General features: G+C 38.9%; 2 protein-coding genes across 5 annotated transcripts in view; both read right to left on the bottom strand.

Annotated features, from left to right (window-relative positions):
• Positions 1-14,096, bottom strand: part of fance (FA complementation group E) — a 44,870-nt gene extending 30,774 nt beyond the window's left edge. For both annotated transcript variants that reach the window (XM_059332553.1, XM_059332552.1), the window contains exon 1: positions 13,832-14,096. In XM_059332553.1, the coding sequence (XP_059188536.1) occupies positions 13,832-14,037 (206 nt within the window). In that variant the 5' untranslated portion in view covers positions 14,038-14,096. The remainder of the gene's footprint in view (positions 1-13,831) is intronic.
• Positions 14,097-16,269: 2,173 nt separating this feature from the next.
• On the bottom strand, positions 16,270-25,766 carry mkrn4 (makorin, ring finger protein, 4). Of its 3 annotated transcripts, XR_009394348.1 has the most exons (9): positions 25,644-25,766; positions 23,097-23,225; positions 22,773-22,990; positions 20,378-20,478; positions 20,033-20,286; positions 19,839-19,946; positions 17,808-17,889; positions 16,798-16,897; positions 16,616-16,727 (listed from the first exon to the last, which is right to left on the bottom strand). XR_009394348.1 is itself a non-coding variant. In XM_059332414.1 (8 exons), the coding sequence occupies exons 1-8, from the start codon at positions 25,712-25,714 to the stop codon at positions 16,605-16,607; spliced, it is 1,104 nt and encodes a 367-aa protein (XP_059188397.1). In that variant the 5' UTR covers positions 25,715-25,766; the 3' UTR covers positions 16,270-16,604. The 3 variants fall into 3 exon arrangements, 2 of the variants coding, with proteins under 2 accessions (XP_059188397.1, XP_059188398.1); XM_059332414.1 differs by lacking the exon at positions 17,808-17,889 and having other exon boundaries at positions 16,270-16,727; XM_059332415.1 differs by lacking the exon at positions 17,808-17,889 and having other exon boundaries at positions 16,270-16,727; positions 20,378-20,466.
• Positions 25,767-26,084: the final 318 nt, after the last annotated feature.

Below are 26,084 nucleotides of genomic sequence, written 5' to 3'. Positions count from 1 at the left end.
TATGTCCATTTCATGAATGACATAATCACTCGAGGAGATGCTGAGAAGGTTCCCCAAGCTGAACTCGAGAACCAACCAGCCTGGTACATTCCGCACCACGGGGTATATCATCCCCATAAACCCGGGAAAATCCGTGTGGTTTTTGACTGTTCAGCACGCTTTCAAGACACCTCTCTAAATGATAATCTCTTAACTGGACCAGACCTGACTAACACATTAGTTGGAGTCTTGTGCAGATTCAGAAAGGGGTCAATAGCTATAATGTGCGACGTGGAAAGGATGTTTCACCAGTTTCGCGTGGCAAAGAAACATCAAGACTATCTAAGGTTCCTCTGGTGGGACAACGGCGATCTGAACTCCAAACCCTCAGTATACCGGATGAAGGTACACCTCTTCGGGGCAGCTTCATCCCCTGGTTGCTCCAACTTCGGGTTTAAACATCTAGCATCTCAGGGTCTTGGAAAGTTCAGTGAGGAGTCTGTCAAGTTTATACAACGAAGCTTTTATGTAGATGATGGCTTAATAAGTGTTGACTCACCAGGTGAAGCCACACATCTGATTGAGGAGTCAAGAGCTTTCTGCAAAACAGGAAATCTTCGACTGCACAAGTTTGTATCCAATAAAAGGGAAGTACTTGCCACAATACCACCTGAAGAATGTGTGCAAACCAAAGATCTGGACATGACCCTCGGAGAACCTCATGTTGAACGAGCACTCGGGGTTCAGTGGTGCGTTGAAGTGGATGAATTTCAGTTCAGGGTTGTGGTGAAGGAGAACCCACTGACGAGAAGAGGGGTTCTCTCGACTGTTGCATCTGTTTATGACCCTTTAGGATTTGTAGCTCCTTTCATACTAGTTGGCAAACAGATCCTTCAGGAGCTATGCAGAGACAAAGTAAGCTGGGATGAAGATCTCCCTGATCACATTCTGCCAAGATGGGAGTCATGGCTTAAAGATCTGCCTAATTTGGTTGCCTTGAAGATCCCAAGAAGCTATTGTCCATCAAACTTTGGAAAGGTCAAGCACTATGAACTTCACAACTTCTCAGACGCAAGCTTCGATGGATATGGTGCATGCTCGTACCTCAGAGCAACGAGTGAAACAGGACAAATCAGTTGCTCACTTGTCATGGGGAAGGCGAGGGTAGCCCCAACCAAATTAATGACTATCCCGAGGCTTGAACTGTCGTCAGCTGTCACTTCAGTCCGTAATGGCGAGGTCATCAAGAAAGAGCTTGAGATAGAAAATCTGAGAGAGTATTACTGGACTGACTCAAAGGTGGTTCTTGGTTATGTGAACAACGACGCCAAGAGATTTCACACGTTTGTCGCTAACCGGATTCAGCGCATAAGATCTAACACTAACCCTGAGCAGTGGCGACATGTCAGCTCTGAAATTAACCCAGCCGACTGCGCCTCAAGGGGGCTAAGTGGGGTTCAGTTGAAAGAGTCTAACTGGCTGCGAGGACCAGACTTTCTGTGGCAGCAGCATCTTCTACCTCAAGAGGAAATGGTGGGAGAAATTGAAGCAACTGACCCTGAGCTTCGTAAATCTTATGTTCAGGCAGTAAATGGGTCAAAGACGAATAAGGATTTAAAATGTGAAAATATATGACAGTGTCTAAAAATGCCTATTTAAGCTCTTTCTATGTTTATTAGACTGTTCTGTATACAACTCAACAACAGAGAATAACTTTAAGAATTACATTTGCGTATTTTTTGTGGATTGTATGCAAAATGTATGAAAAATGTCCTTCCTGGGTAACGGGAATGGATTTTAAAATAATTCAAATTTCTACCATTGTTAGCTTATAAAAGTTAATAGATATCAATTTTCAAGTTCAACAAACAATTACTGCTCAGAAAAACATAGTTTTATCAAAAATGTTTGCGATATATTTGGTTAGTTATACTGGAATGGGCTTATTAGGTGCTCTTGATCGTACAATCTTTCATGCCAAAAAGAGAAAAAAACTGGAAAATGTATTAGAATACTTTACAGTAAAGGCAAAAATATGTGTCATTGTATCCTCAACTCAAGAAAACCTGATTGTGTAAGATAATATTACATTTTAGGTTAGATTACTTCACTGCATCACTGTTACCCAGAATGACGTACTGCAAGATTTCAAAGTTTTTCACTACTCATGAATATATCTTTTCAACAGTCATACATAGTACAAAGGGAGAGACACTGAGAACTGTTAAATATTTGAAAAATAATTTTTCAATCTTAATTTCAAAAACAGAACTGACCGTTTAACAGAAGACAAGTCAGGTTGAGAAAGAAAGAAAGAAGGAAAGAAAGAGATGGAGTCAATTTGACCCTTGAGGACGGTATGAGGGTTAAATGTAGGCATTTCATAAATTGTGTGCGGGGGGTTAACGACTCTGCCTTTTGAATCATCACAAATGAGGCATAGCATTAATTTTAATGCTAGGCTCCAAACAAATCTTCATAACTCAAAACTGAGGATCTCACTATGTAAATTCATAAATTTTCAGAAAGAGTAGGACCTGATGTATGTAGGGATGTACTGTACAAAGTGTTCATGTAGTATGAAATATGTGGACATGTTCATAGTTCAAACTTGGAAGAAGAAGGAAATCTTAACTGTTTCTATCATGAATTGAAGAAAAAATACAACTAAACATCATAAAATATCAGACACACATAAGTCTATTATTAATATAATATTACAATATCAACTTGATGCTTAAAAACTGACAAAATACGAAATAAAATACTATATTCATCAACATGTCCATTGTGGATAACAGAGGACTTGTCCTGGGTAACAGAGGATCTTTGTTATCCAGGGAGGACCTATTGTTATCCAGGGAGGACAAATAAGCTATTTTCCTGCCAAAATTTGGCCAAACAATGGCCTAGCTAACTAAAACATTACGTAGTCTTCATCACATCAATGATAGATTTCACATGGAAAAGCCATTTTTTAAATAATAATACCAGCATTTGTTTTATAAGCGTTATCCAGAAAGACACATGATTTTAGGACATCATACACCAGTGACCAAAAAGGTCCAAATATTGACCTTTCAAGAAGTTGTCTGGGTCCATCAGAGTCTTCTTGATTATGCTGTAGCTGGTCAAATGACTACAGAAATGCTTTATGGGTAATGGTGGAATTTCAATGTCTGTTACCCATTGAGGACATTAGGGAAATCCAAAAATGCAGACAAAAGTATTACTTGTGTAAAAATGTAAAAAAGCCTTGGGTTGTTACTGTATTAGTAGGTATTATTGCAAACAACACCACAATTATGCCCAAGTAAATTATGTATACATTTCTTAATTTTTTTTTACATTTTGTCAAATTTTTATAGTTAGATTTAAGCCCGGACGTTACTCAGGAAGGACATTTGGTACTTTTGAGCACCATAGCTCCTTAAATGTTTATTTCTTACAATAGATAATGATATAAGTAAATAAAGAGGAGTGGGTTGGAGAACATAATGTAGTGTTTTAAAATGTTTATTTATTTATTACATAATAAATATGCTTCGGACCCTGAAATTGAGACGTCTCGTCTTTGACCCAAATACGAAAGAAGAAAGATCAGTGGTGAATCGTCTCACTAAATTCTCCGACTGGTCTAGAGCAGTGAAAGCTGTCGCTAGGCTCAAGAGACTTGTTAGAGAGTTTAAAGGTGTTCAGCCAAGAACAAATAACCCAACCGATCTTGAGGAACAAAGAGAAGCAGAAATCTTCATCATCAGGTTGGCGCAAGAACAAGCTTTCACTGAAGATATACAAAAACTAAAGCTCCAGAAAGAATACCCCCTGAGCAAACACAACAAGTTACATCAGTTGAATGCTTTCTTGGATGAAAACAACATTCTCAGGGTGGGAGGACGCTTGTCTGAAGCAGCTTTACATCATAATGTGAGACACCCTGCAATACTTCCAAAGAAATCTCATGTGTCATCCTTGCTCGTTAAGCATCATCACGAGCGGATCTTCCACCAAGGGAGAGGCATGACAATGAACGAGTTGCGTGCAAACGGGATATGGATCATAGGATGTGGAAACGTGGTCTCCTCACACATTCACAGATGTGTGAAATGTAGGATACAGAAGAAAAACTGAGGTTCAACAAATGGCAGATCTGCCGGAAGAGAGAACCAAGACCTCTCCTCCCTTCACTTATTGTGGTCTTGATTGTTTTGGCCCCTTCATCGTGAAGGAGGGAAGAAAGGAGTTAAAACGATACGGGTTGTTGTTTACCTGTTTGTGCTGCAGAGCGGTTCACATAGAGTTACTAGACGACTTAACTACAGATGCTTTCATGAATGCACTAAGAACATTCATAGCCATCAGAGGACCTGTGCGCCAACTGAGAAGCGATCAGGGAACACATTTTGTAGGTGTCAGGAGAGCGTTTTCTGAGTTATTAAAAGGAATGGATCAAGAACAACAAAGAAAGATGGGCTGTGAATTTGTGATGAACGTTCCATCAGCGAGTCATATGGGCGGCGTTTGGGAACGTCAAATTCGTACAATTCGGAGCATCCTGGCGGCCATGCTCGATAAATCTGCGAGCAGACTCGACACCACAACTTTGAGGACCTTTCTATATGAAACAATGGCTATAATCAACAGCAGGCCCCTGAGTGTTGAACACCTTCATGATCCAACCGGTCCAGAACCTCTCACACCTAATCATATATTGACCATGAAGTCATCAGTTATTCTGCCTCCACCTGGAAGGTTCTGTGCAGAAGACCTTTACCTGAGTAAAAGGTGGAGAAGAGTGCAGTTTCTGGCCAATGAATTCTGGCAAAGGTGGAAACGTGAATACCTGCTAAATCTCCAACAAAGGCAGAAGTGGCAAAGACAATCACGAAACCCACAAGTAAATGACATAGTGATCCTACAAGATGACAACTCACCAACAAAACGAATGGAAGCTTGGCAAGGTCGTGGAAGTTCAGCCCAGCACAGATGGCATGGTGAGAAACCTGAAGCTACTTGTCAGTGACGCCACATTTGAGAAAGGAAAACTACATACCAGAGCTACTCACCTTGAGAGGCCCATCCACAAAGTAGTTACCTTAATAGAGGCCAACTAAGTTATACACATAACTTCACATTCATACAGACACATTAATTTGTCTACATTCTCACTCTCAAATTTTGTCTTAGAAATCCCTCAGTTCAAGTTAATGAGTGATTTGGTGGGAGTGTAAGTGCTGTTGGATTCATGTTAAAGATAATAATTCATAATTTCATGTTGTTAAATAATTTAGATAAAAATTTTAAATGAGTAAATTCATGTGTGTGTTATAAGATAAAACACGGGTTAATTTCATAATGTATTTATAAGTTTGTTCCTATCGGTGCTGCTATGATTTGGCCTGGAACCAATGTTACTACCTGTGTGTTGCTACGGTAGAATTAATTGATGCTACACTGTGAAGCTAGACTGCAAAGCATGGCCGAGGTGTGTCAAGAACCTCTCTTCATGACAAGCGGCTAATGAGGTATTACTTGTATGCATTTTTGCTCTTATTTATTTCATGTATAGTCTTTGTTTGAGCTGATATAAAGACATGTTGAACAGCATGGGAGAAGAGACGAAATAAATGCCAGTTAAAGAGAAACTGATCCGTGTCTGTCGTGACGAGAGCTACACATGGCCCTAATACACCGCCGTAGTAGACGATCCTGGTGATAAATTAATTATCTAATATCCCAGAACATGATTGTGTCCGCTGAACACCGGCCAATAATTTATTAGGTTAGATGATTAAGGTAAAATGTAAATTATGTCACTCAGTAATGATCAGCCTCACGTGGGACTGATGAAAATGACAAACAATGTAAAAGTGTTTCTTGCTGACGGACAGACTCTCATACTCTCTACTGTTTTTTTAACTTTAATAATATCCATAATAAATCTGTATGCTGGGGAAAAAAACAGATCACAAAAAGGAAAAAAAACTTCTAGAGCGATCTTTCTCTTAATTTATTATAAATGTAGAAATATGTTTATGGTGTTTTTGTTGTTCAGAGTCACAATAACAGATTTTAACTACATGGTGAATCATATGAATAAAATATAAAACTTGTGGTGACACACTTTAGTTTAATCTGTGATCTGTCTTCACTCCGGTATGAAACTACAGCGATGTTGCGATGTATAACATCAGTCCGATCAGCTGCTGTCTATTCAATAAGTCAGGGGGCGGGGCCACCGCTAAAACACTTCCGCATAGGATTCTCTCGTGTATCCTTGCTTGTGCCTCCTCCGATATGCCTCCTCTATCCTCTATCCTCCGATCACAAATAAGAGCTTTGGGACGGTGTTATGAGATTGGTGTGTGTATCCCTTTAAGAGAGAAAGCAGAGTGTGACGCGAGTGTGTGCGTATGTGTGTTCAGTGAAGAGAAGAGAGCGAGCGGTAGTTTTGTATGCGAGTGTGTGAGAATAACAAGAGAAGAGAAAGGAAAAAGTGTATTCCAAGGTGCTTATGGTTCAAAATAAAGCTGCTGTTCAAAAGGTAAAGCCTAGTCCTGTTGCTTCCACTGTTGTTTCTTTTTTTGTTTTTTTTTTATTAAGGCAGTTGGGTGGGGTGTAATACAAAAAAATACATCAGAACGTCGCCAGGGGGTTTCAATAAATCATAAAGAGGTTGTCATACAAAAATTTTATAAAAATTACAAATAGTCAGAGTTTTAGCAGCTTTCAAATTAGTAGAGTCTTTAATAGAATTAATATACTGCTTGGTTTCACTTATAAATATAGAAAAGAGGGGATTTTTTTTTGTGTATCGAGATTTATGTATGTGATATTTTGCCAATAGTATAATTAGATTTATAATGTAATATTGATTTTTTTTTTTGTGTATGGGAAGTCAGTGAAACCAAACAGTATATTTTCAAAACAAAGGGACAAATTAGGTTCAATTGAAAAAAAAAGGAAGTTACAAATATCTTTCCAGAACTTAGACGAAAAAGGGCAAGACCAAAATAAATGAAAAATACTTTCAGGGTGTCCTTCACAAAAAAAGCAATTCAAATCTAAATCTTTTTTAAAACGTTGAAGAAAAATTTTAGTGGGTTAGATTCTGTGAATTATTTTAAAAGAAATTTCTTTGATCTTATTGTTGACTATATATTTTGCTGGCAAATTCCAAATCTTCTCCCAATTAAGGTTATCAATAAAATTATTCCAATAAGCAATGATGTAGGGGGTTGATAAAACTTCTTTCTGAAACAGTGAACGTATTTTTCGGTTATTGTTGCGTGTAGAAGAGAAACAAATTTGGCCAATTTCATGTTTGGACGGATCAAGGGGCAAAACAGTCGGATTTTGTGTTAAAGTGCATCTAAATAACATAATTACACCTAGAGGGATAGCATTGATAACAATATTATATTCATTAATAGGAATTGGGATTCTATATTTTATGACAAATTCCTGATATGTAAGTAAGGTACCATTTGAGTTAAATAACTGATGAACTAGGAGTATATTGTGAGTAAACCAATAGGGGTAAAATAAGGATTTGTTTCTATATATAATGTCTTTATTGTTCCATATATAGTATCTATGCGGGGAAAAGTTATGTTTGTAGATTAATGACCAGGAAAGAAGCATCTGTTTGTGAAAGTTGGATAATTTCAGGGGGATTTTTTCAATATTGTAATTGTTGAGTACATCAGTTGTACTCCCCCGAGTTGTTTTGAGGGAGCAGAGAGAGCAGACGAGGAAACGGTGGAAGAGTCAAACGAAAACACTTTATTGTTTTCTTTAAGCGCAGTTCATGAAGTGCGGAGCTCAATTCAATACATACATCAACCAGTACATAAGAAAAGGCTGCTCGTTGTCTAGCGTGGTCTCGTTAATATAGCATGCTTCGCTGTGTCTCCTCCTACTCAGTTAGGGTGTTGCCTTTGTCTATTTTCTTATGTGTCTGCATGTTTACGTCCAAGTAAGGTCTTGACCAACGGCTTCTTTGTCTTGTAATTTTCCACTGTAATATCTTGTCACTTACAGTATGCTTCTCTCGAGTTGGGTTCCTGTTTATCTGGTGTGGGTAGTTTCCCCCAAAAGGTCATCGAGAGATCATTTCCTAATTTCATATAAGACTTGTAGATATGAAACTATGTGTGTGTGTGCATGTGCTTGCAACATGTGAGATGTGTTATGTGCTTATTACAAAATCATTTCTTAATACTTCTTTTATTCACTCAAGCTTATGTTACCTTTAATGCTGTTTGGTTAATGCTGCCCTTTTAATGCTTCTGATTATTTTTCTTATAGTAGCTTATTTACAATCCCACATAATTACAAAATAAGAGGAAATTAAGGCCTCCAAATTTAGAGAAAATAAAGTTTGGTATGAAGTTCCAGATTGAAGAGGGGTTCTTAATGAATTGTTTAAGCCAGTTAATTTTGAATGTATTATTCAGAGTGTGAAAATTTAAAAAATTAAGACCGCCCTTATCATATGTATTCATTATTACTGATTTTTTTAATATAATGGGTTTTGTTTCGCCATACAAAGTTAAATAGCATCTTATCAATGTTTTTTGAGATCTTTTTTATTAACATCAAGAGATAAAGCAGCATATGTAAGACGGGAAAGACCTTCAGCTTTGGTTAGTAATATTCTGCCTTTCAATGACAAATCTCTCTGCAGCCATTGATTTAATTTCTTTTGAGTTTTGTCAATAATAGAGTGAAAGTTTAAGTCGCATCTGGCTTCCTTATCTTTAGTAATGACAATACCTAAGTAAGTGATAGTGTCTTTTATAGGTATATTACATATGGAAGAGATATTACATGATTTAAGAGCAAGCAGTTCACACTTCTTTAAGTTTAAACAAAGTCCGGAGGCAATAGAGAAAGTATTTATCAAATCAATGGCTAAAGGTATCTGAGAGCTATTTTTTAAGAACAAGGTCGTATCATCAGCCAGTTGGCTGATGACAATTTCGTTGCTTGCCATAGAGATACCTTTTAATGGACTAAGCTTTATAGAGTCGGTGAGTAGCTGCGTACAAAGGAGAAAAAGATAAGGAGATATAGGGCACCCCTGCCTGACTCCGCGTTTAAGGAAAAAACGAGGAGAAGTACCAGCTTGCAATTTAATTGAGCAGTTTCCATTTGCGTACATTGTTTTGATGGCGCTGCTGAAGTATGGACCAAAACCAAATTTTTCTAGAGCATGGAATATGAATTTATGTTCGATTGTGTCGAAAGCCTTGTAAAAATCTAGAAAAAGAATAAAACTCTCATCAGGGCATAAATCTGAATAATCAATTAAATCAAGTACTAATCTGACATTATTGGAAATATGTCTATTTCTCATGAAGCCGGACTGAGTTTCATCAATTATGTAATCCAAGACAGATTTAATTCTTTTAGCAAATATTAGAGCAAATAATTTGTAATCACTATTAAGTAAACAAATTGGGCGCCAATTGTCAATTAGGAGTACGTCTTTCTTTGGTTTCGGAATTAGAGATATAAGGCCCTGGGTTAAGGTGGGAGGAAGGGACTCATTGTCTATACATTCTGAGAAAAGACCTAAGAGGAAAGGGGCAAGCTGTTTGGAGAATGCTTTATAGAATTCAGAAGTGATACCATCTGTGCCTGGAGATTTATTAAGCTTGAGGTGTTCAATAGCTGATGTAACTTCCTGTAGTGTTAGTGGATTGTCACACGAGACCTTTAAGTCAATATCTATTGATTTGGTTTGTGTAAGGGATCCTAAAAAATGGGATGTCGATTCTTCACAGTATTTTGATTCATATAATTTGGAGTAAAAATCCGAACAATATTTTGCTATTTTACGAGGGTCATCTGTGATGTCTCCATCAATATTCAATTTTTGTATTGTGTTATTTTTGGCATAGAATTTTTCAAGTCTGAAAAAATAAGCGGTATTTTGTTCTCCTTCCTCTAGCCACCTTCTTCTACTTCTCACAAAGGCCCCCTCAGCTTTCAGTTTATAAATGTCATCTAATTTACCTTGCAAGATGGTTAAGTGTTGAGAGTCATTTACAGTTAAAATAGGATTTTGCATTATTGAAGTTATCTCCGAGATTAGAGTTTCTTCTTCAGCTTTTTTGGCTTTAGCAATCGAACTTCCATATGCTCTTAGGAATTTTGATAGTTCAAATTTCAAGAGTTCCCAGTTACTACAAAAATTATTTTCTAACAGAGATTTTTGCCAAAAACGTTCAATCAAAGATTTGACAGTTTTAGAGACTGTGTCATGTTTTAGAATAGAGCTGTTCAGTTTCCAATATGAACTTCTACGGTGAATATTGGGATGCAGAGAGATTTGTATTGAAATTGCTTTGTGGTCTGTTAAAGGGGTAGTGAGGATATTGACATTAATAGTATCACTATCAAAACAGTTAGAGATCAACCAAAAGTCTATGCGAGAAAAGCTAGTAAATGTTTTATTATTCCGAGTATAAGAATTCACTCCAGGGTTTTTTTTTCTCCATATATCAATTAAGTTGAACTTATGCATAAGTTGTATTAAGTTGGAGGCCATATAATAATTGGGTTGCGGAGGCCACTTATCTTGAAGACCATCCAGAGCAATATTGAAGTCCCCTCCCATCACTATCATTGCATTTGGATATTTAGAAAGCCAGTGTAAGAGGCGAGATTCTAGCACATCAAGCAATAAATTATTTTCCCCCTTCGAGTTGTACCCATACAGATTTATCAGTAAAATTACAGTATCATTGATGTTAATAATCAGAATAAAGAAATGACCTTTAGGATCACCTTCAGAATGCAAAATGTCCCCATTAAATGAGTTTTTCAAAATAGCAGCACCTGCTGCTCTTTCTGAACCATGAGATAACCAAATATCATTGCCCCACTGTGCTTTCCACAATTGCACATCGTTCTTGACTGAATGCGTTTCTTGAAAAAAAGTAAAATCATTTTTTTGCTGCTTTGCAAATAAAAATAAAGCTTTGCGTTTGACATTCTGCCTTAGCCCCCTGGCGTTAAGAGATAAAACAGAGAAAGACAATGTAAAAGAACAGTACTAGGAACAGGTACTGTAAAAAGTAAGTGTTAGAAGAGTATAGGGAACAGTCTCTATCCCTTAAAGAATAGAACAGTAATACTATATCGAACAGTGTCAAACAGTCTCTCCATGAGGTAGATTATATCAACAGAAAGTGGCTTATATTATTCGGCTCTTAAAAAAAGATAAAGGGGAGAAAAAAGTCTTTCAATTGCAAAAAGTAAATGTAACATTTCTAGTTTCTGTCCTTGTCCCCCATCATTGTAGTAGTGAGCCAAGTCCATGTCATAATGTTTGAATATAGGAATAGTTCTTCAGTATCCCCTATCAGGCTCCTTGGTGGAATACACAAACAATTAAGTGTGTGCAATAGTGCAAAAAGGAGATGCTCACACAAAATATAATAATCGTCTTGGAGGATAACTTGAACAGACTTATGTGTGAGATGTAAGAGTAGAGGATGGTATATGTTTGTGGGTTTGTCTTGCGTTCAAGTGTGGGAAGCCACACCAGTGGGTGAAGAGGTCATCTGGGATCGCTCGAGTTGCTCTGGACGCAGCTCTTTTCCATCGATGATGACACGGGTACCTGCAAAATGAGCTTTCTTTCCTTCCTTCTTTGCAGCTTCAATCATGGGCCACAACTTGTTACGCATTGCTTTGTCATCAGCAGTTAAGTCTTCAGCAAACCTCAGCTTATTATTTTGGAGGTATTCGTTTCTTTTTGCCGCTCTCCACAGAAGGTCTCTTGTGGATCTGTTTGTGAAGCGGATGATGGTGGTCCTGGGTCTGTTTGGAGTCCCCTGGTGTCTTCCTAGGCGGTGGACAATGTCAATATCACTTGCAATTTTTTGCTGAGAGTCAGGTAACATTGCACAGCAGATGTTGACGACTTTGGTCTTGATATCTTCTGCAGCGACAATGTTGTTCTGCAAGTCTGCTAAAGACATCTCAGCCTTTTGTTTTTTTTCTTTGGGTTTAATCGCTGAAGCAGAAGCAGGCAGGGGAATGAGATCAGTATCTTGAATGCATGTGTGGGATTCAAGTAGAGCATAGTCGTGGTCGGAGCCGGCTGGAGCAGCAGCAGCAGTAGCTGAAGAGCTTGCTGGTATCTTCTGCGTATTTAAGGGAATTCCAAAGATCATACCATCTTTGAAGACAGGAGGTTCTTTCTCTTTGCGTTTCTTTCCCTGTTCGTTTTGCGTCATGTTGACGGGGGTAGCTCCACACACAATAGCAAAGTAGCTTTTTATAGCTTAGCAGAGTTAGTGCAGTCTGGACGGCAAAAGGGGCTATTATTACCGTCGAGATTGATAGACGAGTAATTGAAGAGCTAGGAGACTGTTTATACACTGTTCATAGGCATTTAGTGCATCATGCTAAGAGTTGCAGGATAAAGGCGAGGGATAGAGAGCCAAAATGTGCTCAGTTACGGAAACAAACGTCTGCTGCGGTCGCCATCTTGGACGGACCTCGCTTCCACTGTTGTGAGGGAGTTAACCCCGACGACGTCGGCCCTGGAGGAGATCTCCCCTATGCCCCCGACTACGGTCAGGACGAGCAGAGCAGGAAAGGTTAACAACGGTCTTAAAGATGGCGCCCGCAAAAGAACTTCCGGTTCAAGCGAGGATAGAGGATAGAGGATAGAGGAGGCGAAAATTAAGGGAGATGAGATGCAGCCCCCGTCTTTGGTATGCACCTAGTTTATCCCGTGACACAGAGGTCAGAGGTCACGTGTGTTCATTTAAAGCACAATCAGTGATGCAGGTGGTCAAGAAAACATCAATACTCAAATTAAAAACTGACTCCCCTCAAGACAAGGAACAATAACTGTTGGGAATAAAATGAAAACAAGCATAAATACTGAAAAATGACAAAAAACAAACAAACGTTAATTTAAAATAAAACATAATATTTATCCAGCCACAACCTAATAACTAGACTTAAAGAACTTGATAAGAAACTGGAATTTTGTGAAATTAAAAAGGAAAAAATGAAACATATGTTTTATGACTATAACAAAATCAAACGACCATCAATTTTTTAATCTGAATAGGAAAATGTAATATCTAAATCATCTAAAACTCGCTCATCAAATTGTCAAAAAAAAAACACCTATATTTCCAAAGCAGCCGTTCCAGCTGTGTATATGTTATTTTAATAATAAAATAATACAATACATAATGATTATCTCATTGTAATGTTTTATGTTTAATATTCTCGAGATTTAAAAATGCATTGCTGTTGAAAAGGATGAACATACTATGCTCTAATATCGTTATAAAACTAAGACAACATCGATACAATGATACTATTGTTTATCGTGATCGTTATTGGGAGAACAAAAGTCTAATCACTTTAAATTAATCATGTTTTTATGTTAAATCTGACCTGGAAAGTAAGTAAAGCTGTCGGTTAGATGCAGTGGAGTAGAAATATGAAATTACATAAAATGTACTTAGTTACATTCCACTGAGATCTTGAAATATAAATGCTCATGTCGATAGCTAAAAAAAAATAACCTGCATGAGCACAAATAAATAATAAAAAACAAAAACTTTGATTTATGAAAGTGAACTTAAGTAGTCATTCTAAAATGTAATATTAAAATGTATAACGTATTAAAATGAACAAGAAATTGAAGAAAACAAAAGTAGTCTAATAATTTTTTCCGTGACTGTATTTTGAACGAAGCCCACTTCATGTTTGTGTGTATTAATGTCGGTGTTTCTCTCGTGAACACGCTCAAAATATAACTTCACAAAAAGTCTTCTCTCTGAATAAACTGATGAGTGTTTCTACTCACACCGTCAGCGGGGCTGCAGATCCCGGACAGCCGACCTGGTCCCGGGTCAGGGTCTCCAGGAGGTCCGGCAGGGCGTCCGGTCCGGCTCGCTGCTGCCGACGGTAGACCCGCAGAGCTCTGCTGGCGCCGGAGGCTCCGTACAGCAGAGACCGGACAAGGAGCCTCGACCGCCCCTCAAACCGACCCAGGAACACACGGGCGTCCATAGTCCGGGTCTGGGTCTCTGGTCCGGACCTGTTGCACAGACCCGCCACATTTAGTCACACTTCTTCTTCGCGAGTAATGTTTGTCAGTCTGCTCCACAGCGCCACCCAGCGGAGAGAGATGAGAGCCTCGCCCGGCCTGAAATCTGTAGCGCCCGGGCTAGAATGTCCGGCAAAAAAAAAAAAAAAAAAAATCTACCAGCACACATAGATAGATTTGATGAAAGTTTAATGTTAGTGCGCTCCTTTAGGCGCCGGTACTTTCTGCAATCTACAAATGTCATGATTTTCATGTCATCATGAAAGACATAAATATTGAGCGCAAAATGAAAGGCAAATGCTACTGGACAGTTTATCTGCAGTGTTGTTTGTAAACTATATTTTGTATGCTGGCGTAGACAGTCTGGCCTTAATTTTCTGTTAGAAAAAATGCAGCTACTCCATAGAGTTTTTTAATCCTCTTTAATTGGTTCACACATGAACAAGGTACAGGACCTGCTGTGGTGAGGTCTCACAAAAATAAAACTCTGTGTGCGGGATCATGCATCACAACATGGCGACCGGTCCGGATCCATAAAAATGTACATTACATGTACTCACACACAACGACCACTAAGTGATAACAGGCAGTTATGATTAGGTTCAGTTTGACTCTGCCGTAACCAACGAGGAGCGGCGCACTTAACTGGTAACTTTTCCTCCGGAACTGTTCGTCGTTCATTCGGGACTACTCGGGTCTTTCCGGTGACGTTCGACGACGTCCCGAACAGGGCAGAGCAGGGAAGTTCAATAGCACCCTCGGGAAGTTTGCACATTAAATCATTTATATATAAAACATTTAATCATTCGTTATATTAGTAATATTTATATTATAACAACACAACATTAACATATATGTATTTATCATTATAAAAATATGTCTCATGTTGCCTTTCTGTATATCCGTTCTGTGAGAACATACATATACATCTGGGAGCACACTCCGTTCATGTTCTTTAATAATACATTCATGTTCAGGACAGTTCATGTTCAGATGAAGCAATTGAAGGTAAATAACTTAGTAATGGCATTTGAGAAGTTTGGATTTTTTTTAGCAAAGTTTTTTTTGTGGAATACCTGATGCGGCCCAGCCAGATACTGTCTCCAGCGGCCCCCAGGTAATTTGAGTTTGAGACTCCTGCTTTAAAGAATGCAATGTTGCACTTATGAAAAGTATTTGATTTTATGATTATACAGTCTATGTAAGCTTGAAGTTGTCTCTCTAAGAGAGTAATAGCTAGAGTGGAGTGTTGCAAGTTCCCTGCAATAAAACGGATTGTTGTCAATTCATAATACTTTCTCATCTATTTTAATACTTGTTACACAATAATTAAAATGCTTGAATTACTGTTTACGACGCTGTGATCGGTGATTGGAAATATCGGATCGGCAGATACTGATTTCAGTAAAACCGGATCGGTGATCGGAACCCAAAATCCTGATCGGAGCATCCCTAGTCTGTTTCTGTTTTCTGGATTTTCTGTTTGCTTTGTGTGCCAAGGGTTCCCAAACTTATTAGGCCATGACCCCAAAAATAAACAGTTCGTGTTTTCCATCATCATGTTTGTGGGTTTATTGTTAAACAACTTCTCATATTTTGAGAGCCAAAAATAAAAATTGATTCCAAGTACAATCTAAGTAATTTATCCTTTTTTTGTTGTTGCCGAGAACGGTTCTCAGCAACCCTGTTGTACCATTTTAAACTTCCACAGCCTATGTCCTCAAAGTAACCAAAACGAAGCAATTGTGATATTTCTAATAAAAACTTTTGGAACCATATTTATAGCTTCCTTTCTACGATAAAGTTTACTTCTGGCGATGACTTAACATACATTTCAGAGGGTTAATCTTATTAACCAGAAACCTTTAAATGACAAAAGCACAAGAAACCTTTTCAGTGAGACAAAGTGTGAAGCAATGTTTTATTTTCTGTGTACAAGTACAACTTGTTTAAAAGGAAATAAAATCCTAACATTTTATATTCTTGCCAGAACTGGAAGAAAAAGGGTCTCATGACGATCACCTGAGGCAGGCAGGCGTCGCCAGCAAGAGGCACGTACTTTTTATCTATAGACAATTAAAACTAACCATGCACAAACTTTAAAATATCAAAAATGGTGCAAACTGGGCGGAGAGAAGTCATACTGGATCGCTCTGTTAACCAGGGAAAGTAACAATCTGCAACATGTTTGAAGCTCTGTGGCCACAGAGTGAAATAAATCCAGACTGGAGGCCACAGATTAAAGATGCATCACACCTGGGAGTGCCAACAGGTGATCCACCGGTCAGAGTCTCTCCGGTTGAACGAGTGCTAGCCCGTAAAACCACCAGCTGCAGTCTGACTGATGAGAAACCAACGAGCTGGGCCGTCCGTGGTGCATGGCTCGCAGCCCAGCTCGAGAAGAAGAGGTTTCAATACTGACGGAAGGGTCCAAACACAGTGTGTTCTTCTGGGGCCAAAACAGACCCCGTTCAGTGGTTTCAGGCACTGAAAGAATGAAAAAGCTCAAAAAGCACATTCCTCAGACCGGTCACATGGGAAGCCACAAGTCGTCGTAGTCATCGTCGTCGTCGCTACTTTCATTGAAGAACGCCAGGGCGATGAAGGCGTCAAACAGAGGTCTGCAGATTTCATCCTCTTCCTCTGTGTAATACTGAGGAGCAACACACAACAGGTCAGCTGGAGCAAGGCAGCGCTGGAGATGTTTATATGGTTATACTCACAGGGAACAAGCCGCGATAGGGCTCCTTGTCATGCCAGTAGAGGCACTCGCTCTTGAAGGGGCAGCATCTGTAGCGCGTGTAGTAATTGCATCTCTTCCTACTGCAGTGACCAGACGACACACAAGAGGTCATTTATCAAACATCGGCTCAAGATTTCACACTAAATACTGTGCATCCTCATTCAATTAAAGTTAATTACACCTTCAGTGTTCATAACTCACAGTTCCACCTGGTACAGATACATCTAAAAAAAATTGAACTTTTTCATGATATTCTAATTTTTTTTTTATTTCTTAAATGTACCTGTAAAATCCATCTACAAGTCACTAAAGCCTTATTTTCACCGGGCGCGTAACGGCTGCACCGCAGTCGCTGCCACTCTAATCAATGAGAGCATTTCCACCGGGCACATCGTGGAACGGTTCAGCAGCGTCCCAGCCGCAGCTCTCCGCTCTGCCAGCGTTTTGTAGCACTTCTATTTTCTCCGCGAGCCGCTGCTAAACCTTGTAAATCTCAAGAGCAGATTGCACCAGACAGGAAATCCGACACAAAAAAAAATGTAATACACTTCCGCACCCTTTCAATATAAAAACCCAATACGCAGTTCATGCAGCCTAAAACTACTTCACATCATTATGTTATGACAGAGGCACCAGATCAGCAATCCATCAAAGGATCTCAGAGGATCGGCGACATGGACGAGGAGATACGGATTGTTTAAGTGGAACAGCATACAATCATTTATGACATAACACATTGTTTCTATAAGGATAGATGGTCAGATTAACAGATCTTCAGCATCGGAGAAGCAAAGAAATGCCACCTATACACCAGAAGACTTCAAAAAGACTCATGGAAGACTATCAGCTCACACCTGCTCACATCTAAAGACAAGTGTTTAGAGTTTTTAGTCACAGCCTAGTCTCAGACTGAGATTCTACAAAGACTGAATCTTTCAGGGTCACTATTTACAAGACTACAACTAGATTATTTTAGCATTTTTTACCTACCATGCAATTTTTTTCCTCATCATGCTCTAAGGAGAAGACACCACAAAATGCCACCTCACAAAGCTGATAAAGGGCTGTTTTTCTGAAATGAAAAGTTGACCATTTTACAGTAAAAATAGATAAATAAAAGGAAAATTTAGAAATAAATTCATGATATACATTTATGCCCAATTTAATTATAATGTGTCTAATTGAATAGTTATATTGATCAGCTTTTTCAGCTTTCATTTAGTTAATCATACATTGATTATTCATTACTTATGTATAGGGCTTTATTTATTCATTTAGACATTTTAACTGGGTCTCCTTACTTTTCTCTCACTAAGAAAAAGTCAGCGCCCCCAAAATCCGGCTTGTGGCCGTAAATATATGACATCACTATATTTTTATTTAGGACTGAGCTTACTAGCATTACTGTGATGTTACTTTTTCCTGTCGGAGTCATTTTACTGGCCGGTCTGGAACCGGGGACCTTTCCCCAACTCATCTATTGGTTGTTGATCGTGTTACGTCACTGAGACTTGAGATAATATCAAACACGTTTGATATGATCGCAAACCCAAGACTAGGAAAAGACTGATATGAAACAGAGCAGATTACTACCTTACAATTAACGATGGAGATGACGGGAGCAATGTGACTCCAGTAAAACTCCTAGATTTACTAAAGACTTCGGTTTTTAGTCTGGGACTGAAAATCGTTTGGTGTAAGCCCAGCATAAGCTGTTTGTTTGTTGTCGTTTACTTTATACACAGTTTATCACGGGATCTCGCGGTCTCCCGTATGTTCAGGATTATCGCGTGTTATCTCGCGTGTATACGGCTGGCTCGCTACGTTGCCGTTCCGCGGCTGGTGGAAGTCCCCAGTAACATCACCTTTACACCTCAATAATCCTTCTGAGTTATGCATAGTGAGGGAGATTCAGAGTGGAGCAATTAGTTCACGTGTTACCAACATATTTGCCACCATTTTTTCCTCTAAACCTAAAGAGTAAACGCTCCGAATATAACACTTTGAGTTCAGAGGTTTAAAGTGAAGCTGGAGCATCATGTCCAGTATGAAGAACGGGAGAGAAGCCTCGAATACAACTGTACCCTGCACAATTTAAATTCTAATAAAGTTATTTCTGAGAATTTTACCCTCTTATTTTACATGGTTTTTTCTTACATTTTCCAGAAATTCACTGCATTGAGTTCTCCTTTCTCTACTAAGTGCAAACATTATATGAAATAAAAAGTTAAATTACTTTAGCAGCAGGAAGGTTAAATTTGTAAAATATAATGGGATATTATAGTTGTTTGACAGTATTAAATTGTTCAATGATCTTGAATGTTAAATGACTGAATGAGTTCCAGCTAAAAAATTTAAATCATACATATTAAGGCAACTTTGCTTTTCTACAGTCAAACTAAAAATTAAAAAAAAATTTAAAGTCTGCCAGCAAAATTTACCAAACAAATATTATAGTAGCACATTTTAGGCTGCAATAATTATACATTTTATTTTGCAAGTAGTATATTGAAAATAATTCATATTCTTTTTTTCATCTAAAACATGGTGGTATGACAACAGAATTTAAAAATCTATTTTTTTATCAATAATTAGTTCAGATGTAGGTGAAAAAAAATTATATATATATATATATATATATATATAAAAATAAATAATTTTTTATATTATATATATATAATAAACAGCAGTGGACGCCTCCTCTCTCTCCCCGTTGCAGGACGGAGGGATTCAAAAGACCCTTCGCTCCTACAGCCATGAGGCCGTCTCATTCTTCAAGAGGTTCTACCAGACCAACTGAATTTCCTTCGGGGATGTATAAAGTAATTTTGATTGATTTGATTTTTGATTGCTTTTAATAGAATAACCACTATTGAATGTACATAATCTGTATTTTAAACAAATTATCCATAAAACTTAATTTACTGTTATTTGCAGTCAGCGTTTGCTGCCAGACTCTAGTTTTATTATTATTTGAACAGTGGCAGGACACGAGTCACTCAAACTGAATCACTGAAGTACCTGAAATTCCTTTTGAAGTCGGCGATTAGGGTTTCCTTCTCTTGACCTTCGACCCAGAGTTTGTGGGGCACATAAAAGGCCGACCTCACTCTGCACTGCGGGCAGCGCCTGAAGAGGAACAGTCAATGAGAGCAGCTTTCAAAGCAGTGAAACACAAAGCTGAACCTGTACGAGACATGAGAACAGTGACCTACTTGACCACGTCCGGCCCCAGGTCTTTGGTCTTCCTCCAGGTCATGATGCATTGTAAACAGAAGCAGTGATTGCAGTTGGGCAAGATTCCAAAAGTCTTGTTTCTTGGAGTATTCTTCTCGTACACCTTGTCCATGCAGATGCCACAGGTCAGGTCTTTACTCTGGAGGAAGGCCTTCGTTTCCTCAGGACTCCCCTGGGGGCCCGAGGCTGCAGCTGCAGCACCAGCCTCCGTCCACTCCCTGGGAGACGTCTCCTGGACACACACATACACTGTAGTTAGCACAAGAATCTGGACTGTTTTGGTTTATGCCATAAAGAAGATAAGTCAGTAAAATGAAGCCAACCTGTTGGTTTCCTCCATTAGATGAACATGCTTGAACAACTTCTGAGCTCTGAACAGATTGTGAGTGAGCTGTAAGCGGAGCAGCAGAATCTGAAAGAAAGACTGTCAACATGGAGATCGAGCAAACACACCCTCCGTTTAGAGAGGACAAGATGTGCTCTGAAAGGCCAGTGCAAACAATTCAAATAACACTTTAAATAAGTTAAAGAAATAAATATTACCTTTGTGCCTAATGATTCCAGGCTTACACGCACAATTGTAATGGTCATAAAAAGGAGTCCTGAATGCATGAGATGAATGCATGTTGAATTTAATAGCTTAATAAAAAAAGATTTATTCCAACTGAACCAAATGGAAAGAAAACAGGGGAGAATTAGTGTCACCTATTGGACGATCATTTAGTTGTTTTGACCCTCGGCTTGTTCCTGCACTAGACGCTCTGCAGGCAGGCACCAGACTGCAGATATTATATTAATATTAGGGTTGTCAAAAGTATCGTATCCGGATACAACGTTTTAGTATCGACACTTTTTTTGAGTATCGATACTAAAACTTATCCGAATACGATACTCATTTTATCTACATACATCATTTTTATTTACATACTCATAAGTATCGATCCCCCCCCCCTCCCGGCGACGAGCTGCCGACGCTGCATCCTTCTCCCTCTGCCTGCGCACACACAGCAGCAGGTCCCTCCCCCTCACCGTGACATGCACAAGCAGTACTTCAAACTTGGCGAAACATCTTAAGGTCCGACACTCTGGCCTTTAAAGTGAATTTCGACAGGTTAGTGTCTTTCGTTTCAAACTTACCTATTGCCGGTGTTATTATTAGCCATTAGCCGCAGCTAGCAATTAAAGGCCGACATCACGTTAATGATTATAAGCAACGTAAATCAATAAATAAGGCACGTAGTATGCCCATATTACGTTAATTGACAGTGTCAGTATACATAAGCATAGAGTTAATTAAGTTCACATAAATGTTGGTGACTGAAAAGTGTAATTTTCTCTTGAAGTCCCAGAATGAAGGAGAAAAGTCGACCTGCAACCAAACACACAGCCGACTCTACCCCTTTTTTTAAATGAAGCTTCCCTAATATTGTGCCCAGCATACAACCTCAGAATATTGTTCTAATTGCTATTGTATTTATTTACTATTTTGCACTACCTCAGACCTGAAGCTTGTTATCATAGTTGCAGTTCCTTTTTGCACAACTGTTTTATTATAAATATTTAACCTGTGGTTCTGTTATTTTTTACATATTGCATTTTTCTTGTTAATAAAAATATGTTAAATTCTGGAGTCTTTGTTTTTATTCTGGTGGTATCGAGTATCGAATATTTTCCTGAGCATCGGTATCGAGTTGAAAATTTTGGTATCATGACAACCCTAATATATTAACGATTTCTGTTGCCATCCACAGCAGTCTCATGCAGCACGACTTTTTCCTCAACCGTACATGTTCCGCACGCTGCCGCAGATCATGGTTAGAATTTTTTTTTAAAAAGTGACTATGACAGCGACGGTGTCAATATCAATATGGAGACGAAATGAAATCTTTATGAAGTGGAATATACAGTTCTAACTGGATGAAAGAGAGGCAGTGGATCCTAGAACCCGACAGCAAGCAGAGCTGCGATCTGTAAACTGCCTGCAGACAGAGAGCTGCTGCCAGCGGTGGGACCTGGCTCTGTTCCAGTCGGACCAAAACAGACGATCTGCAGCGCTTATGTGTAGGAACATGGAAGTTCTCCAGTTGAGAAAAAGTAGTGCATTAATGACCAGTGGTGGAAAAAGTATTCAGATACTATACTGTAGTAAAAGCACTAATCACACCCTGCGGAACAACTCCACTACAGTAAAAGCCCTGCATTCAAACATACTGAAGTATCAGCATCAAAATGTACTTAAACAGTCTAGGTGGGGCCATTTTCATAACCAGAACTTCAATAGATTCTAAATATATTATTGGATAATTATTGATTCATTTATGCAAGCAGTGCATGGCTCATTAAAAAAATTAAATGCATCATGTTTTCATGTAAAATCTCAACTAGAAAAAAGGCAACTAAAACTGTCAAAAGCAGCAAAAAAGTACAATATTTGCCTCAAAATGTATAAAGTTATGTATAAAGTAATATAAAAAGGGAAATGCTCAAGTCCCTTAAAATAGTACTCAAGTAAAAAGGTACTTAGTGACTTAGTCCACCACTGTTTGACATATGGCTAATATAGCATACACACAAACAGGTAGAACAGTTTTAGGGTGGGACTTTGTTCAGGTCTGGTTCCCCTGCCTGCAGCGTGCAGCGCTTCTCTTGCAGTAACACTGACGGAGGGTCGGTACCTCACTGCAAAAGCTCCAAACTGTCCCTTTAAACATCCCATACCTTGTGGTTGCTCCTCAGCAATATGTGGTGAGAGGTGTCTGGTGCTGTGGTGAGGATGAGAGACATTAATGAGCTGCCTGGACGTCAGCTCGGCCTGCAGCAGGACCGGCTCTGACCCTCTCCTGATAGGTGGAGTATACACCACTCTGGAGGAGGAAACTGTCGGCACTGAACCTCTTCGACCTGCAGCAACCTCAGGCTGAAGGACGTGGAGATACCTGAGGGTGGACAGCATCAAAGGAGGTAAAGAAATCTGTGTGCAGATCAACTCCTGTCATTAAGTCCCATATAACTGAGGCGAGGATTGAAAGATAAACAGCTTACCTGCATTGGTCACCATACCAGCATCCACCTTTCTGAAAGTAGCGACATATTTGGGCTGACGGAATAACTGGCCATTCATGACGATAATTACACCTTGGACCAAACTGGCAAGAGCCATTTAAGAAACGTCTGGAAGGAAAAGACAGAGTGAATTTCTACCATGCAGCATCAGAAGAAGCACCCTTTTAGAGAAGAGGCCAGGTGCTCCTGAAAGAGTGAGGAGACAGGCTGTGGAGGTTCAAATGCAGGTTGAAATGGTAAAAATCTGTTCAGTGACAGTGGGGAGATCGGTCTCTAGAGTCAAGAAAACTGTCTTGCACACAAATTTAGGAGGTTAACCCTCTGAATGCCACGTGGGACTGAGATGCAAGTTCACTTAAGACACAAAAATAAATGGTTTATCATAAAAAGGAAATTAAAAATGGCATCATCTTCAAAATTTCAACTTTTCACAACTCCTTGAACAGATCGAGGTTACAAAGGGTTCAGTTATAAAAAGTGACCAAAACTTGTGTTAAATGTTGATATGTGTCAGAATCCCTTTACTCTACATGTTTCATTTAAAATAAAGCATTTGCACTAACCAGATCCTTTTAAAAACATTTTGAGAGACACTGAAGACATGATTGATTCTGCTGAGACCAACGGTCATGTGACAAATATTCACTGAGAATCTGTTTACACAGAGCAGAGAGGAGAGGACAGGCCGTTTACACAGAGCAGAGAGGACAGGAGAGGCTGGAAACAGAAAAATATTTAAATTGTAGTGTGACTTATGTTTATAGCATAACTAATATTCTGCAAAATCACACCTGGCACACTTCTAGCCATGACTGTGCTGATTCCATAGAGCTGCAGAACTTATAGTCTGCTACTCCAACGAGCTGTTTCAGGGCATTTTTTTGCTTTTTACATTCTCCTCTGTGTCCTTGTATTTCACTGCAATATATAAATCTATAAGGTGTAGGTGGGTGATTTTCACATGGGGACTCCAGTAAACACACACACTGAACAGACCTCGGGACAAAAACAGTACTGAGAACATACAACCAGTTGAAAGGTTGACTCAAAACACGAATATAATGCCAATTTTGTGTGAAGCAAAAACTTCAGAAGCAGCTGCAAGACTTACTTCAGGACTGCACAAAAACATATGTAAGGAATGTCAATACTGCCTACTTGTGCAATAATAGTTTTCCTAAGTATTTTTTTTTTAATTTTTATATTTTTTTATTTTATACATTTTCTTAAATCTGTAATATTTTGGAATTTTTACTTAACAGCTTAGCTAGAAATTATATAAATTTGACGCTTTTATCATAAAATGCACAATGCATTTTATCATAAAAGCGTCAAATTTGGTACACTTTTAGGCAAAGACATAGAACAAAATTAGATGTGGAGGTACGATGAATTTTATATATCTGTGGTAATTTTACATATTTTTATGGTGGCCATTTTTCAAAAAAAAAAAAAAAAAAAATGGAGAAGTCTTGATCCCTCTACATGTTCCCCATTTCTCTGGCTATAATTGTACCAAATTTCATGTTTCTATCACCTATTATCCATTGTTAATGTGGAACTTAATCTAAAAACTGTCATCACTGGCGGCCATCTTGAAAAATGGCCACCATATTAAAAATTTGTCGTGCCTCCACATCTAATTTTGTTCTATATGCCATTGGCTACAAGCATACCAAATTTGATGCTTTTATCATAAAATAACAGCTGCACAATCCTTCTGGTTATCTGCCCCACTATTAGTAAATGAGAGGTGACTGGTTCCCCCCCACGTGTAGGGGCGGGGCTTGTGCGCGCTCTGTCGATACAAAATAAATGGAGAGAGATGATTGGTTCCCCTCCGGTGGGGGCGGGGCTTAAGGGCCACGGTTTGTTGAACCAGCAGTAACATTTAGGAAGCCAAGACCGACCTGGCAACACGGCCATTTGAAAAACAACATTTATATTCAACATAACAGTTAGGAGACGTTTGAATCAAATCATACGAGAAAAGCTGCTAATATTTCCTAATCGCAATCTTTAAAGTAGATTTAGCTAGTTAGCTTTAGAGGCACCATGCTAAAACTATGTTACCTAAACAGCTTTACGTGCTGTCGGAACAGCTCCCAACAGCTCCCATCTTTTGCAACCAAACCAAACATCGTATACCAGCGGGCCATGTCCAGAATGTGTATTAAGCTATACAAATCAAAAGTTGAGGTTCACGTTGAATGTGTTGCTAACGTTAAACAAGAGACAGACAGCCTGTCGTTAGCTTTACACAAGTTTCTGATATTTAAACGTCTAACACACCTGTCCGCTTATTTATTTACATCGCTCTCCACAGCAGCACTCGGCATCAAAAATCATGCATATTTGTATAATTTTACTAGGAAAATAACTTTGTTTAATCGTCAAACTGTTCTTCCTCCTGCACCAACGGCCGCTCTTGAATGCAGCACGGCAGTGTTTGAAAGCAGCACTAACGTTACTTTTTAAACCATTACTCCTCTTTTGCGGCTTTATATTTCAACTAATGTCGCTTACCGGCAGATACTTCCACCGCGGCCCGAGTCCATCCTCCGTGTGTTGTGAGCATGCCGCCAAACTTCCTCCATCTCAATCTCTAAATAGTCTTCAGCTGGCTCCTCTAACCAATTAACTCTGCAGCGACCAATAGAAACCAGGGAAACGTGGCGTCGACGTTTTTTACGTTACGTATTCCTAATTCATATATATGTCCATAATTCACATTAATGCATCCGTTTGTCTGAACTCTGCCGAAATGTAACCATTTCAACCCCAACAAGCTGTTTCAGGGCTTTTGCTGTTGTTTTTTACTCTTTCTACATTCTCCTCTCTGTGTCTTTGAGTTTCACTGCAATTTGTAAAATCCCTATAAATCTATAAGTCCTGCAGCTCTATGGAATAAGCACAATCAGAACAACTTAAACATGTCTTTGTGCAGAATAACAGTTAGAATGACAG

The sequence above is a fragment of the Centropristis striata genome, chromosome 5 (assembly GCF_030273125.1).
Source record: "Centropristis striata isolate RG_2023a ecotype Rhode Island chromosome 5, C.striata_1.0, whole genome shotgun sequence".
NCBI lineage: Eukaryota > Metazoa > Chordata > Actinopteri > Perciformes > Serranidae > Centropristis > Centropristis striata.
This window is presented reverse-complemented; position numbering and strand designations above follow the sequence as displayed.

What these genes read in the sequence shown, in the direction of transcription:
- mkrn4 (XM_059332414.1), bottom strand. Translation starts at nt 25,714, where the DNA reads ATGGAGGAAGTTTGGCGGCATGCTCACAACACACGGAGGATGGACTCG. An exon ending in CTGGGGCCGGACGTGGTCAA is followed by an intron (nt 19,947 to 20,032) that starts GTAGGTCACTGT and finishes GTTCCTCTTCAG; the next exon opens with GCGCTGCCCGCAGTGCAGAG. An exon ending in CCTATCGCGGCTTGTTCCCT is followed by an intron (nt 16,728 to 16,797) that starts GTGAGTATAACC and finishes GTTGCTCCTCAG; the next exon opens with TATTACACAGAGGAAGAGGA.